The 17,370-nt window shown below is 44.5% G+C and overlaps 1 protein-coding gene across 2 annotated transcripts in view; it reads left to right on the forward strand.

Annotated features, from left to right (window-relative positions):
• The window catches only part of SLC10A7 (solute carrier family 10 member 7), a 222,689-nt gene that overhangs the window by 176,097 nt on the left and 29,222 nt on the right, over positions 1 to 17,370 (forward strand). For both annotated transcript variants that reach the window (XM_056562846.1, XM_056562845.1), the window contains exon 8: positions 12,232 to 12,397. In XM_056562846.1, coding sequence (XP_056418821.1) covers positions 12,232 to 12,397 — 166 coding nt within the window. The remainder of the gene's footprint in view (positions 1 to 12,231; positions 12,398 to 17,370) is intronic.

Consider the following 17,370-nt stretch of genomic DNA (forward strand, 5'->3'; position numbering starts at 1 on the left):
GTCTGTGTGTGCCACACTAAGCATGGACAACAGAAAGAGGAGAAGAGAACCGTCTGAGGACTTGAGAACCAAAATTGTGGAAAAATATCAACAATCTGAAGGTTACAAGTCCCTCTCCAAAAATCTAGATTTGCCTTTGTCCACAGTGCGCAACATTATCAAGAAATTTGCAACCCATGGCACTGAAGCTAATCTCCCTGGGCGTGGACAGAAGAGAAAAATTGATGAAAGGTGTCAACACAGGATAGTCCAGATAGTGGATAAGCAGCCCCAAACAAGTTCCATAGATATTCAAGCTGTCCTGCAGGCTCGGAGAGCATCAGTGTCAGCGCGAACTATCCGTCAACATTTAAATGAAATTAAACTTTATGGCAGGAGACCAAGGAGTACCCCACTGCTGACACAGAGACCTAAAGCAAGACTACATTTTGCCAAAATCCTTCTGGGAAAACGTTTTGTGTACAGATGAGACCAAGATAGAGCTTTTTGGTAAAGCACATCATTCTACTGTTTACCAAAAACGGAATGAGGCCTACAAAGAAAAGAACACAGTTCCTACAGTGAAATATGGTGGTGGTTCAATAATGTTTTGGGGTTGTTTTGCTGCCTCTGCCACTGGGTACCTTGAAAGTGTGCAAAGCATCAGGAAATCTGACGATTACGAATTTATTTTTTTGCACTGTACAGCCCAGTGTCAGAAAGCTGGGTTTGCGTCCGAGATCTTGGATCTTCCAGCAGGACAATTATCCCAAACATATGTTAAAAAGCACCCAGAAATGGATGGCAACAAAGCGCTGGAGAGTTCTGAAGTGGCCAGCAATGAGTCCAGATCTAAATATCATTGAACACCTGTGTAGAGGTCATAAAATTGCTGTTGGGAAAAGGCGCCCTTCCAATAAGAGAGACATGGAGCAGTTTGCAAAGGAAGAGTGGTCCTACATTCCGGCTGAGAGGTGTAAGAAGCTTATTGATGTTTATAGGAAACAACTGATTTCAGTATTTTTTCCCAAAGGGTGTGCAACCAAATATGAAGTCAAAGGGGTATTCCAGGCAAAAACTTTTTTTTATATATCAAGGGTGTGCAACCAAATATTAATTTAAGGATGCCAATAATTTTGTCAAGCCCATTTTTGGTGTTTGGTGTGGCATTATGTCCTATTTGCTTTTTTTCCTCCCTTTTTTTGGTTTAGTTCCAATACACACAAAGGGAATAAACATGTGTATAGCAAAATGTGTTACTGCAAACCTTTTCTGTGAGAAATACTTCATTTTCTTGAAAAATTCCAGGGGTACCAACATTTATGGGCATGACTATATAGTGACCCCCTGACCAATGCTTTTGTATGTCGGGGCCATCGCATAAACGACTATCCGGCAGCGCAGACTACCGCCGGATAGCCGTTTAATGTGCCCCGTGTGCTCCAGTCAGTGTCACTCACCTGTCCCCGCCGACCCGGACCGTCCTTTTCAGGCTCCACTGCATAGCCGTCGCTATCCTTCTTTGTCATCACGTCAACCCGCACGCTGTCCCGTCATCCAATAGTGCGCAGCGATGTGATGATGGCGATGGAGAGCGATGATCCAGAGCAGCGGTGACGGTCCGGAGCGGCAGGGACACGTGAGTATAACATTCTATATTACTATTGCACGGATCCCTCAACATACGATGGATTCAAGTAATGATGGTTCGTATGTTTAGGAATCACTGTGTGTATATCTGTGTGAATCACTGTGTGTGTGTTTGTATAAATATATATATATATATATATATATATATATATATATATATATATATATATATATAGTATGTATTGAGGTATTTTCTTCTACAAACATTTCTGTATGAGAGCACATGGAGGCCATGTGACATGGGAACCATACTAGGGAGTAATATAACCCACTTGCACTGGTATACAGGATCTGAGTAAGGAATGTATGAAAAGGTGTTCCCCTAAGTAACGACGCTGGTCCAGTATGCAATGTAGGTAGACTTTCAATATCCCAATTCATAACTACGTAAGATCTAAAGTATAAATAGTATATTTTTATTTTAACCCTTTGACGACTTTTGGCTGTTTTAAGTGTGAATGGAGCAGGCTCCTGACTCTAGCACGCTTCTTACCCGGTGACCCCTAGCTGATTTCAGTGGCTGGTGGCTGCCACTCATAGCCGACATGCAATGATCCCCAAGGTAGGCTTATAACACTGTGAATACTGCTGTCGAAGTTGACAGCTGCATTTATATTAATTAAAGTAATCGTTGGTGGAGCAGTGGGTAAGATCTACTGGCTGCGGCGCTATTTCGGCCCGGACATCTGTTGTCCCGGCAGCCAAAGGGCTTACCTGAGCCTTTCTGGCTGCCAATCTGCTCCTATTGATAGAGCTTGTCTGTGGAAGGCTTCACCAATATACCGCAGATTTTATGTATTGATTAGAGATGAACGAATCAAATCTGACAAATCCGAATTTCTTACGAATTTCTTTCGAATTTCATGAAAAATTCGATTTGCAGAGAATGCGTATATCACCACTATTCTATTGCGCGCATTGCTTCATTAAACTCCATTTAGTGCAGTCCATGCTCCAGGGCATGTAAAATGGCGGACCCACATGTGAGGACATGGGGCAAGGAACTCTGGGAAGGCGGGAACAAGGGTAAGCGGGATGACCCTGAATCACATGCAGGATGCAGCCTATCAGCAGCCAGTCACCCCTGTGTGACACCCCATGTCACAGCCCTATATAATCGGCAGCCATATTCTGGCTAGTCACTTCATCCTTCCACTGCAGAGACATAGGACTGTCAGGGCTTTGTGTGTTACAAAGATAAGCTTTTTTTCAGCAGCGTTTCACCTCCTAGAACGTCAGCGTTCTGATGGACAGAGAGCAGTGCGTTTTTCACTGAAAATAATTTTTACTGCAGCCGTTAACCTCCCAGTCACTTTCTATAGCATTGTATTACAGAGAGGGGCAGAGAGCTGTTGCCTCATACATTTTAACAAGCTGGCTCAGCTTGAGAAACCTTAGCAGAGGATGGGAGAATAATTTTTCAGCGCAACTCTGTTTCTTTGTTCCAGTGACTGTGTGCTGCAGCACTGTTGTGAACTGCTGGTGTTGTGCAAAAATAAGATTTTTAAGTGTACTGTAGCACTGTTTTCTGTCCTCATAAGTGCATACCACATACGTACATCTAAGTAGTGTACTGTTTTGTACCTGTTAAACTGTCAAGGGCCTAGATACTGTGAAAGGACAGTCAAAAGTACACACCTGCTGCTGTTCTAGACAAATACGGTTTTAAGCATAGTGAAGCGTATTGTACTCCCCTCATATACACACAAAATATGTCACGCCTGAGAAGTGCCAGGACGTGCACAGAGGATGGGCATAGGCCTAAATTCATCATGCACAGTCAGAGGTCGCAGAAGACAAGGGGCGAGTGGTAGCAGGAGTCGCAGCGAGAGGCCTGATCTCCCAGTATCAGCCAGCGGTAGTGTCTTGACCAGCAACCCATCTGCCATCATCGATTGGTTAACACGGTCATCCACTTCATCACAAGTGACATCTGATGTCCCCAGTCAACAGTCAGTAGGTTCCTCAAACACAACCTTCACATGGCATGGCCTGAGAGCAGTCCCTGTCCTCCCATTGATCTGTCCTATGTTGTTCCCTCTGTCCTATGTTGTTCCCTCCCCTAAACTATCTTATGCTGTGGGTTCAGCTCCACTATTCAGTGAGGATGATCTAATAGAGGACAGTCAGCAGTTACTGCCCAGCCAAGAAGTGGAAGAGACATCTGCTGCTTCCTCCGCTAGGCAGGCAAGTAGTGATGAGGAGAGTGGCGTGGGAGGCGGTGTTGCCAGCGTTCCGCAGACACTGTTGAGGAACATGAGGAGGACATCAGTGACGTGCAGACATTTGTTGATGATGATGGAGCCGGGTGCAGAAGGGGCTTCATCATCATCATCATCATCAGGAGAAGAGGGTTGCAGGTTGCCCATGAGGCAGCAGCTGAGCCAGCAAGGTGGTAGCATGGTGGCAGAAGTGGAAATTCTGGAGCCAAACGTGCCCGGGGGAGACCACCTTTCCTCGCGGCAGTAGCAGTCAATTAGTGCAGACTGTTGGTTGGAAAATCAGCTACTGGCGGTGTGACAGTTTTTCATCAAGCATCCAGAGGAGGTTAACATAGCCACATGCAAGATGTGTCGGCAGAAGGTAAAGCGTGGCCAGAGTCCCAATGTTGGCTCCACGGCCCTGCGTCAACATATGCTGTGCCACCATAAAGGGCCTGGGAAAAGCGGGGCTCCAATGTAGTGGTCCATCCTGCTGCATCACCCAGTGGCACTCCACTCCCTCTTTCAGCCAGCCAAGGCTCCACCACCTCAGCCAGAGGGAGCTGTGTGTCATACCCTCCTTCTGTCGCTCCAGATGCTCCTTCTCCTCCTACTTTTAGTCAGTCATTCCATCAACAATCCATCGGCGAAGCCATGTCCAACAGACAACAGTATGCTTGAATGTGCTGGAGTCCCTCCCTTTTCAAGTGGTGGACTCTGCTAAAAGTCATTCATAAAGAAATCGGAGCATGGCTTACTCTACGAAAACTGGAAATGGAAACCACGGTGACTGACAACGGGAAGAACATCTTGTCTGCGCTGCGACCAGGAAGGCTGTGCCATCTGCCCTGCATGGCACTTGTGTTCAGTCTGGTTGTCAAGCAGTTCCTGAAGTGTCGCCCCCCCCCCCCCCCCCCCAATTTGCAAGACATCTTAACAATGGAAAGGAAACTTTGCATGCACTTCGTACACCGCAAAGCACACCCTCCTTGAGCTGCAGCGGCAAAACGGTATCCCCCAACATAGTCTGATTTGTAACGTTGCCACACGTTGGAATTCCACCTTCCATATGTTGGATCGGCTATACAAACAGAGAAAAGCCATCACTGATTTCTTGATGATTTAAGCGGATAGGTGGACTCCCCTGTGTAACTTCAATGTCAACCAGTGGCAGCTCATACGTGACACCTGCCATTTGCTTAGGCCCTTGAGGAAGCCACATTATTAGTTAGTCATCAGGATTACGAGATGAAGGACGTCATTCCACTGCTTCATTTCCTACAACACGTGTTTGAAACGATGGATGGTCAGGACAATGGAGACGTGGTGTCTACATCTCATGGCCACATGAGCCCTGTGGGGGCTGAATTGGAGGATGGTGGAGGGGCACAGTGGAGCATAGTTTAGGTTTCTCAAAATGGGCGGTTTTTCTAGTCCTCTGACAGGAGAGGAGGAGCAGGAGCAGCCAGAGGAGCTTAAGGGTTATGAAGAAGGCGAGACAAAGGGAACCAGACACCGTGGCAGTATGCAGTGGAGATGGAGGCAGGGAGTCCCTCCAAGTCACTTGCACAAATGACACGATGCATGCTCACTTGCGTAGTGACCGCCGAATTGTCACCATTCGGCAGTGGGATGACTTCTGGCTCTCCACCTTATTCACCTTATACAGTCGCTGATGAGTACCTTTATTCACCCGCATAATGAAGCTACTCATCAACCAGCAGGTGATGGCATACCTTGACATGCCCATGCCAACACACCTTGAAGGACTTCTAGGCAGCCAAACTTAATTTGTGGCCGCAACTAGCAGAGTCTGCCCTGGAAAAGCTGTCCTGCCAAGCCAGTAGTGTGCCATCAGAGCGGGTGTTTAGTGCGGCGGGGGCCATAGTCCCCCCAAGGAGAATTTGTCTGTCCCCGAATAATGTAGAGAGGCTGACCTTTTGTGAAGTTGAATCTGGCATGGATCAGCCAGGATTTCCACCCACCAATGCCTGATGCATCAGAGTAGATTGACCATGGTGCCACACCAACACTTCACAAATATGGATAGTGCAATCAGATTTAAGACGCTGCTCCCCAGTTACAAACATTTCGCCGCATCAGACCTTCATCAACGGGTACTGGTATTGCCCCCCACCACCACCGGGTCACTTTTTAGGACTCCTGATGCTGCTGCCACCACCAGGCTGTCTCATTCAGCCACTATATATTCTCCTCATGCTGCCGCCAACTCCAGGCTGTGCCATTCAGCCACTATATTGTCTCCTCATCTGCCGCCAACTCCAGGCGGTGTCATTCAGCCACTATATGTTCTACTCATGCCGCTGCCACCTCCACGCTGTGTCATCCACCCACTATATGTTCTTCTCATGCTGTCGCCAACTCCAGGCTGTGCCATTCAGCCACTATGTGTTCTCTTCATGCTGCCGCCAACTCCAGACTGTGTCATTCAGCCACTATATGGTCTCCTCATACTGATGCCACCTCCAGGCTCTCTGTCATTGTGCCGCCATGTGACATGTGACTCCTTGTTAGATTTGGTCCTTTCTAACCAAACTATTTATTCAAAGTAATCACCGGGGCCGGGACATTAAAATTTGGGAGTGTAATATAAAAATTTTAAAAAATTTTATAAATTTTGAATTCAACGAGATTCTGCTGCACTGTACACATGGCGGAATTTTTGTGCCAGATGTTTCTGGCACAGAAATTCCAATTTACGTGTCTGCATAAAGAATAAAAATGTTAATTCTTTCTGTGGACTCATTCCGAAGTGTGAACATAGCCTAAAATGTAAAAAAGAAAAACTACCTAACAGCAGGATTGTAGGCTTTTGATTTTATCACATTCCAGAAAAAATGGAATAAAAAGCTATTAAAAAGTCTGATCAATACCAAAGTGCTATTAGTTCCAGGACAGTGAACACATAAAAAGAAGTTTAAATACATAAGGTAAAAGTGCAGTAAACATGAATGAAATCAATAATTAGGGGAGAGATGTCATGAAGGTTTTTTTTTTTTGGGGGGGGGGGGGGATATGACCTGTAATTTTCATTGGTGATATTTTAGGGCTTGTATGACTCTTTGATTGCTTTTTATTCCTTACAAAATTCACTGCCCTTCTTTGTGTTGTGCAGTGTAAAACTGACAGGAAGGGACTAATAGGAGTCTGAAAATGGCAGGCATGGGGTCTGTATCAGGCCACAGCTGCAATGAAAAGCTACCTGCAGCAGACTTACGTTTCTAAGGGGTTAAACTGCCAGAATCAGCGGTTTCTCCAATCCTAGGCAGTTAGAACAGGACTTAAGCTGTCATTAGACCCTCAAGCTTCCGCTACACCCTGCAGAGGACACCCAAACTGGGCTTATGCTGCAGAATATGCCATAAAATTAGGGCCCTCTAGGACCGCCATAAAAGGCTTACGGTGTTTGGTGAAAATTTTTGGTTCAAAAGATACTTGGACTAAACTGATACCCAATAAGTTTTCCAGACCATTGTTGCACAAATGCGAATGCACCAAATTTATCCAATGTATCACAGAATAAGTAAGCACAAAGAAGGGCAGAAATAGTGATGTCCCACTATTCTCTACTATTAAATCATTCAGGACATGTCATTAGCTTCTTTACCTCTTCTAAGGCCATGTTCACGTGTCGAAATTTCCATTACGAATTCTGCATTGGCATTCGGCACGGAGATTCCGCTACAGCAGAGTCCAGTTGAATTCAACTGGATTCTGCTGCGCTATGCCCACAGCAGAATTTTCATGTCAGATGTTTCCGATTTCCGCGGAAAGAATAAACATGTTCATTCTTTTCAGACTCTGCACAGAATGCATAGCCGTTGATGAGACGGCGCATTCCTGTGCCGTCCTGTGTGGAATTTCCGCTCAGAGATTTTCTGTGCAGACATTCCCTAGTGTGAGCATAGCTTAAAGGGGTAATCCGCCCCTAGACATCTTATCCCCTATCCAAAGGATAGGGGATAAGATGTCAGATCGCCGTGGTGCCACTGCTGGGGAGCCCCGGGATCCCCGCTGCGGCACTGCGCTATCATTACAACACAGAGCGAGTTCGCTCTGCACGTAATGACGCGCAATACAGGGGCCGTAGCATCGTTACATCACGGCTCCGCCCCTCGTGACGTCACGGCCCGCCCCTTTCAATACAAGTCTATGGGAGGGGGCACGGCGGTCGTCAAGCCCCCTGCCATAGACTTGCATTAAGGGGACGGGCCGAGATGTCACAAGGGGCGGAGCCATGACGTCACGCGGCTCCGTCCCCTGTATCGCCCGTCATTACGCACAGAGCGAACTGCTCTGTGCTGTAATTAAAGCGCGGTGCCGCAGCGGGGATCCTGGGTCTTCCCAGCAGTGGGACCGCGGCGATCTGACATCTTATCCCCTATCCTTTGGATAGGGGATAAGATGTCTAGGGGCGGAGTACCCCTTTAATACTAAAATGTAGATAACTCTGATTGATACTTTACATACATGACGTGCCTCATAAGAATGTTGCTATTAGATAGCTCTTTTCTAATGACTTTGTCCACTCAAAACTAGAACATATTTTATCTTTTTCTACAATCCACCTAAATTGGAAGGCATATAGGGGGAGATTTATCAAAACCTGTGCGGAGGAAAAGTTGCCCACAGCAACCAATCAGCTTGCTTATTTCATTTTTAAAAAGGCCTCTGCAAAATGAAAGAAGCAATGTGATTGGTTGCTATTGGCAACTGGGCAACTTTTCCTTTGCACAGGTTTTGTTAAATCTCCACAATAGAGAGAGAAAAGAAATAAGTGCTATTTCTCATGGTAGGTGACATGTATGTGGGCATGGGTTAAACAACACGCAGTGATGCTATTGATAGTCACTGCAGTGTGTTACTTCCCATACGCTTTCATGCCATCTTCTTCCCTTGCACATAAGTGCTTGTGACAGACCTTTATTTTATGTTTTATATTAAAGAGCAATTTATGATTAAATGTTAATGACATAGAATTTTCTCAGTGCGCCCGTATATTCTACCAGTTTGAACATTTTTCAAAGAAGCACACCAAAACCCACTGTTTGCCATGAATAAGTAATAAAAAGCATGTCTGCACATTATCATTCATGCATTCTCTAGTTACCCGGCCAGTGATTAACCCTTGTGTGGGCTTCAGTAACAAGTTGCTAGCTTGGTGACAGGCCAGCAGCAACTGTTTTTACATGTTCTCAGGACGCGTGTCCATAGCACAGACTAGAAAAAAAAAAAAATCGCTTGTCTATAATAAGTAGTATTATAGTTGGATGCTTGTGATGCTAATTCAGTATAATTTCATATCGGAACAATTTTTTGGATACCAGCTAATGCCAAGAATTAAAGCTTTATAGAGAATGCAGATGTTCGATAATTCTAAAAATATTGGGGGAGATTTATCAAAGCCTATGCAGAGGAAGAAGTGCCCATAACAACCAGTCAGATTGCTTTTTTATTTTTAAAAAGGCTTTAAAAAAATAAAAACAGAAAAAAAGGGTCTGATTGGTTGCTATTGACAATGGGTCAACTTTTCCTCTACACAGGTTTTGATAAATTCACTAAATTACCTTATTAATAAAATATTTGGTAAACTCATTTTAAAGGTTTGCATGGTTAGAAGGCTTCCTTAAAGGGGTACTCCACTGGGCAGCCTTCTGGCTGGGTTCGGGACTAATGTTCCAAACGCTTTGCACGCGCTGCGGGGGTCGATCACGCCCCCTCGTGCCGTCAGGTCTCGCCCCCTCAATGCAAGTCTATGGCAGGGGGCATGGCAGCCGTTATGCCCCCTCCCATAGACTTGTATCGGGGGCGTGGCCTGATGTAACGAGGTGGCATGGCCGACCCCCACAGCGTGCTCACAGTATTCGGAACTAAGTATTCCGAACGCAGCTGGAAGGCTGGCCAGTGGAGTACCCCTTTAAGCCATGCAATTGGCAAGTAGCATCAGCTATGAGCATTGTAACTTGTAACAACCTGCTGCTTGTCTTCACTACTTAAAATCATAGTTATTGCAACACATAAGTTCACAGTTACCTTTAATCTCCCATATGTTGTGGTAAAATTAGGCCCTTACTTACACATAAACCTATTGTTTTCTCTATAAGAGTAGGGTCACACGTGCAGTATTTCAGAACTATCACAAAAATGGTGGTGCTTAATGCTACAGCTGCCACTGCATAGCCGGTTAATCTGCCCCATCCTGCCGCTGTCACACACAATACAATACTGTAATAGAGACGCAGTGAGTTTCCCTTACTCACTCTGTCGCTTAATAGTCTTTGAATTTGTGCTCAGCTTCTTCCTCCAGACCTCCCCCTTAGCAATATCCAATAGACCGCAGCCTCATACTGTAGTTCAATCTGGTGCTTGGCTGCCATTCTCTTCCTACACCCTACAGTCACTAGAGGTCCTAATGTACATATAGTGTCTGGCAGCTAACTTCCCCCCTAACTTTACCATAGTACCCATTGCAGAGCAGGACAGTTCACTATGCATTATTTTTCTGCTTATTTTCCTTTATTCTTTGTTTTCTCAATTTGGGATAGAATTTCGGGGGCTCCGGAACCGATTACCAGTTTTCCATAGAATTATGGACTCAACATACAATGCTTTCAACATACAATGGTTGAAAGTTAAACAGATTTTTAAATTACTTCTATTAAAAAAAATCTTAATCCATTCAGTACTTATGAGCTGCTGAAGTTGAGCTGTTCTTTTCTGATCTCTGCTCTCTGATGACACGTGTCTCGGGAACCGCCCAGTTTAGAAGCAAATCCCCATAGCAAACCTCTTCTACTCTGTGCAGTTCCCGAGACAAGCAGAGATGTCAGCAGAGAGCACTGTTGCCAGATAGAAAACTCAACTTCAGCAGCTGATAATTATTGAAAGGATTAATATTTTTAATAGAAGTAATTTACAAATCTGTTTAACTTTCTGGAGCCAATTGATATGAAAATAATAAGTTTTTTCCTGGAATACCCCTTTAAGAGGTTAAGGACAGCAACACTTTAAATGTGTTTGTATACATGAAATGTGTTCAATCTCTAAGAAAAAAAAACTATGAAAGCCAGTTGATATATAAAAAAAAAAAAGTTTTTTCCTGGAATACCCCTTTAAACATTTATCTAAATCTATATGTATACAAAATTTAAAGCAAAACATAACACTTAAAAACTTTTTGATCATTCCGTGCTCCACGATAGGAGTACGTTTTCTGTGTCCAGACTTTTGATATACTATTCAACTGTAATGTTGTTTTTGTTCCTTTGAATCCTTTCTGCAATTCACAATAATTAAACTTTTCTTCCACATAGTTGTAGATTCTGTCTCTTGTAGGAGCTGCAGAACTGTTTGTTTTATATTCTATGACTGCATCTTCCTATAAAACATTACATGTTAGAAGCTTTTTCACATTCTCCCCCTCTCTGCATGTAGCCTATATAAAGGTGCCCACTTTCCTAAATATTTGTGTGGCATGCTGAGTATAAAATAAGTTACTGTCTGTACAGCGGCGCCTGCATGCTGTGTTTGTACAGTGCCATGAAGACTGCCCATACGATAAAGCCTCAGTTCTGCGTAGTTTTCGTTTTTTGGAATAACCCTGCATTTAGAGAGGTTTCTGTTCATGGTTCATCTTGTCTCCCATAAACAATTCAGATTATAATGTTCAGCTTTCACTTTTCGGAGTCATTACATCCCTCCACCCCCTAGTTAATTACTCAGGTGATGATTAATTCTTTCTCCTGCATTAATTTTTGGGGGAAATAAAAGAAATCAAATGGCATTTATCTTTAGATTCATGAAAACTCTAGATATTCAGACTTTGAATTATTTAAACTCCCCTAACACATACACTTTTGCTTTTCAAGCATAAGTTATAATTTAATTAAAAAACTTCTGGCGCATTCCTGGCGTTTTAAATATTAACGTGTTCCATGGATCACTTTCGATTATCTACCGTCCTGAAATTCCTGTAGATGTCACAATTTTAAGGTTCCTGAAGTTGCACTCAGAATTGTCTGTTGATGCAAGAGGGATTGTGATAATTACACACATCCATTAGTATCAGCAGAGGAGATAAACATCAGGGAGTCTTAATGGGCTTGTCTCGGTGACAGCCAGCAAAGAACATTTGACATAATTAAGGATAGATTTGATTCATTTGAAAAGATACTCTCATTATAGGTGCCCAGTGGAAGTTGCACTAAAATTGTTAAATTCCCCAGAATAAGACGGTAGCGGCTGGGAAGCTTTTGAAATCCGCTGTGGCAGTCATTGGAATTATTCACTCCTCTTTATGTCTTTCTGCTGTCAAGTTCACTTTGCATTTCCATGTACTGCAAGCTCTGTAAGAGACAACCTGTTGGCTCCTCTCTTCCAGATTGTGCGGAGGTACATCAAGGACTGGCTGGAAAGGAAGAAGCCTCCATTTGGTGCCATTAGCAGCTGCGTCCTTCTCATGATCATCTACACAACATTTTGTGATACATTTTCGAACCCAAATATTGACCTAGACACCTTCAGTCTGGTTGTTATTGTATTTATCAGTAAGTGCACTCTAAAATTTATTATGCATTTTTTATTTAACGGTTTAACAAAGTTTATCAGTGAAATATTGAAATTTGTTATAGTATTTACCAATTACATGCACTGTTTTCCCTTGTCTTCTGTTTTCCCGAAAAGTTTTGTACTAACTGGATCTGAATGTTGTAAAGAGTCATATGCCAACATGTACATATTATTGGAATTGCCCCCTTAGCAAGCAAGTGAGGTTGGATTCACACATTGGAGGTATAGATTGGTATACTTTGAAAAAGGTATACCATGCCTTACTGGCAGCAGGCACATTGAATTTAATGGACCAAACGCAGACATCTAATGACTAAGATTGATCCATTTCTTGAACGTATACTTTTATTTCTTAATGTCTACCGTGCTTCCCACAAAATCTAAGTATATGTAGTCCAGTGGTTCCAAACCTTTTTCGGCTCTGGGAACCCCTCGGGAAAAAAAATTTGTCAGAGGGGTGGACAGGAATGACAAGGAGGTAACAGAGGGGTGAACAGGGATGACAAAGGGACAGAGGGGTGGTGAACATGGATGGCAGGGGCGGACAAGGTAGACATGGATGACAGGAAAGTGGACAAGGGTGAAAGGGGGTAACAGAGGGGTGACAAAGGGGGGTGGAGAGGGGTGACAGAGGGAAGAGGGTGCATTACCTTAATTAAGCTGAGCTGTTTTTCAATGTCCTCCTGCAGGGGGCCAGGAGGATGGATGGTCCTGGGGGCGGGAGGATGGTCCAGCGCACCATACCCATTACATATATCCCCTCCACAGCCTGTGACTCACAGCGCCGCAGGGGGAGGGGGGCGCTGTTTGCGCAGTACGCATGTACACGCAATGTGCACACAGGTTTCCCTTCCCCCCTGCGCCGCTGTGATTCGCAAGTGCACAGGCCGGGGCAGGAGATTTAAATAAATTAATAAATAAAAAATTGCCGGAGCATCGCGTTACCTCGGGCAGGGCCTGACGGGACCCCGGGGTTCTGGGGAACCTCGGTTAGGAATCACTGATTTAGTCACAAGTTGACTACTTAATAAGCCTGTTGCAGTGTGCCACCTTAAACATTGGCATACTTCTGATGTGCTGATGAAATACAATGTGAACTAATAATGATAGTGGAACAGAAAAGAGAATCTCTGATTTATTTATTTTTTGTCATTGTCCTGCACATCCAATCAGCCTGTGTTCTTCCAGTGTAGTATCAGATAATGTTTTAAAGTTCTTTGTTGTCACAGTTTAACACCAATATGTAAGCCTCAGGATTGCAGCCTGTGGCTAATCATACCGTGTCCTTAAAAGTTCATAGCTATTAGAGGACTACATAGTTATTTGGCACTTATATACACTTGTAACTGTTTACTCCATATCTAGATCACCATGGAAATATTAGTCATTTTAATCACCTTTTTATAATTAAATATATTTAAAGTTAAAGGGGTACTCCGGTGGTTAATTTTTTTGACTATATGGCATCTTCTTTCTAAGTTTAGTTTTTTTGCAATATATATGTGTTATATGTTTTGGCAGCATGTGTGTGTTTTTCTTACCTGTTTGTTGGGCAGGAAGTTCTGTAGTTCAGAGGGTTTTCTTTTACTGTTGTCCACAGTTCTGAGTCTGTTGTGGACAAGATGTCACAGCTTTTTTTTTTTTTTTCTCTGTCTGCATGAGAAATAAGCCACGCTCCCTCATCTCATCCAGCTGAGTACACAGCTCCTCACTTCCCCTCCCCCTGCTCTGTATTCTAAGGACACAGGTCTGCACAGGAGAAGAAACACAGAGAAGATAAGTGTTATCTGAAGGGGAGGATGAGAAGGTACACGGGCTGGGGATGTATGGACTGCAGGGGAGTAAATCTCATACTGGGAATTATCTCTATGGGGGAGATATATCAAAACCTGTGCAGAGGAAAAGTTGCCCAGTTGCCCATAGCAACCAATCAGATTGCTTCTTTCATTTTTTCACAGGCTTTCATAAAAATGAAAGCAGCAAGCTGATTGGTTGCTATGGGCAACTGGGCAAGTTTTCCTCTGCACCGGTTTTGATAAATCTCCTCCATAGAGATCATTCCCAGTATGAGATTTATTCCATTTAGACCATTGCTTTTACAGACCCCTTTTAGACAGCAGGCCCCCCCCCCTTTTAGACAGCAGCCCCCCCCCCCTTTTAGACAGAAGGGCCCCCCCCTTTAGACAGCAGGGCCCCCCCCCCCTTTAGACATCAGGGCCCCCCCCCCCCCTTTAGACAACAGGGCCTTTCCTTTAGACAGCAGGGCCACTCCTTTAGACAGCAGGGCCCCCCTTTAGAACGCAGCCCCCACCCTTATAGATAGCAGGGCCCCCCTTTAGACTGCAGCCCCACCCTTGTAGACAGCTCACTAACAGCTGTCCTCTGTCGGGGCTGCCGTTCCGCTGCACAGTTCTAGTGTTCGCATCATGTAGTCCTATGGAGGAGCATGTGACATACACGTCACTCTGCTTCCTCCGTAACGTTACGCCGGGTGCAGGGGAGGAATGGAGTGACGTGTATGTCACATGCTCCTCCATAGGACTACATGATGCAGAACAGCAGCCCCGACAGAGGACAGCTGTAAGTGAGCTGTCTACAAGGCTGGGGTTATGGTCTAAAGGGGTCCCTGCTGCCGCCGCCCGACATGTCCCCACTGCTGCCTTGCTCCTAGCGCCCCGCCGGGACATGTCTATTTTCTGCTGCTCATCTCTCTACCCGACGGAGATGAGCAGCACGTCCCGGCGCTGCGATGATTGCACTAGGAGCAGGGCAGCTGCGGGGACATGTCAGGCGGCGGTGAATAAACGAATGAATGTAGCCTATATTCGGGACATGTCGGCTTCATTCATTCACTGCCGCCACTGACGGCAGACAACGAATCGGGCGATTATTCGATAACGGGATTCGTCGACAACGAATCCCGTTATCGATTTTAAGCGATTACATTGATTAATCGTTGCAGCCCTAAGGGTGGGTAAAGGGCAGAACAAACAAGCAAAAAAAAGGAGCCGCCCCAAACCAGCAAGGCATGCGGCATGCTGGGATTTTTAGTTTTCAGCACAGCAAGAAACAGGAAATAGAAGCAAAGATAGGAAAACAAAGTGGGGGATAAAAAGACAACAAAGAACGGAAATAGAGTAGGCTAAACAACAAGAATAGAAATGAAACAAAACAAATAGGGTAAGTCAAAAACAGAAAACACGTTGACCACCGGAGTACCCCTTTAAGTTTTATTAGGGTAACTTAGGGTATTTAGTGTAATGAAAGGCACTTTTGGTTTTTGTTGTCATACTGAACCCTTCACCCTAATTAGGGTATTTTTGTTTTTAATATCAGACACACACCCAAATTTATAAAACTTGGTGTTCTCACAAGCACCTAAAAGAGAACCTGTGGCCTTCCCAAACTTTGACTTTTTAATACCCCTGAAAGCTAAAGGTGCCCTTAGTCTGGGGGGGATTTACATAAGGGGCATGATGGAGCCAGCTGTGAGAGTTTCAGGCAGCAGAATGGTATGAGATGTATGTGATCTCATACCATCCTGCAAGTAAAGGGGATGGTGGTGGTTATAGTACCAATACAATACTTCTCTTCAGATGTTGTTTTAACTCCCTAGATGAGTAAAGAGGCAGCTCAGCTCACAGTGCTAAAAAGAGGTTTGTAGAGGCTGCAGGTTCTTTCAGTGTGTAGAGTAGGAGCTGTGCACTGGAATGTACACGACATGGGCTCCACACTGCCGGGACCCGAGAATGATTTTTAGTGTAATGGTCCTGTCAGTGTGGAGCCCACATTGTGTACATTCCAGTGCATGGACCTGAAAATAATTTTCGGCATGGGACTGTGAGCAGGGTTCTATTACCCCCATCATCTCCTACACTTGCAGGATGCTATGAGATGACATACATCTCATACCTTCCTGCTGCCAGAGACACAGCCGGTGCAGTGCCGTGGATTGTAATTTGCCATAGATTGTGATGGAGTGACTCAGCAGTTTTCCCTGCTCGAGCGTTCCGCCTCCATCACATTCTATAGGCTGACACTTGCACACCACCCCCCCAACCATTGGTTACTGCGGGGGCTGGAGTGTCAGCCTATAGAATGTGATGGAGGCGGAGCGCTCGAGCAGGGAAAACTGCTGAGTCACTCCATCACAATCTATGGCAAATTACAATCCACGGCACTGCACTGGCTCCAACATGCCCCTTATGTAAATCACAGCCCCTCACTGCAGCCTCAGCACAAAGTATTGTAATGAGAGCTTCGCCCATCTGATGGATTCAGTGACAGTCAGATGGGGTACAAAAGTCTTAATATCTCAGGAATGGGAGGCATATTAATAAAATAAGTACATCCCTAGACTCAGGGCGCCCTAAGCTTTTTAAGAGATTTTAAAAAGTCATAATGTTTGGGGAGGCAACCGCTCCTCTCGGGTCTAGGGTTTCACTGAGACTTTTTGTAGGGCTATTGCAGTCTCCAATATTGCGTATAACTCAGTGGGCCAGATTAATCATTCTTGTAGAGACAAAAACTGCCCCATAGCAGCCAATCGCAGCTTAGCTTTCATTTTACCACAACTTATTCCGGTTCAAAACCTGAGCTCTGAGTGGCTACTATGGGCAAACCACTTCAGTTTTTGTCTCCGACAGATTAATAAATCTGGGTCAATATGTTCCTATGGACTGCAGCTGTAGCTCGATTAAAAATCAATCAGTAGTGTAGCCTCAGGCTAAAGCTCAGCTAATTTATTAACCTGGGTTGTGACAAATTTATGACTGCATGTGTCTTCCTTGATATATTTGTCATTAACTTTCACACTGGCTAAAGATATGCCACTTTTCACTAGGCTGACATGCATGGCACAAATACTGCTACATCTTTGAGCAAATGGTTAACAAATATGTTACACAGCTCTATTTTAGTGTAAAATGCGCCAAGGTAAAGCACAAATACA

The sequence above is a fragment of the Hyla sarda genome, chromosome 1 (assembly GCF_029499605.1).
Source record: "Hyla sarda isolate aHylSar1 chromosome 1, aHylSar1.hap1, whole genome shotgun sequence".
In the NCBI taxonomy this organism is placed as follows: Eukaryota; Metazoa; Chordata; class Amphibia; order Anura; family Hylidae; genus Hyla; species Hyla sarda.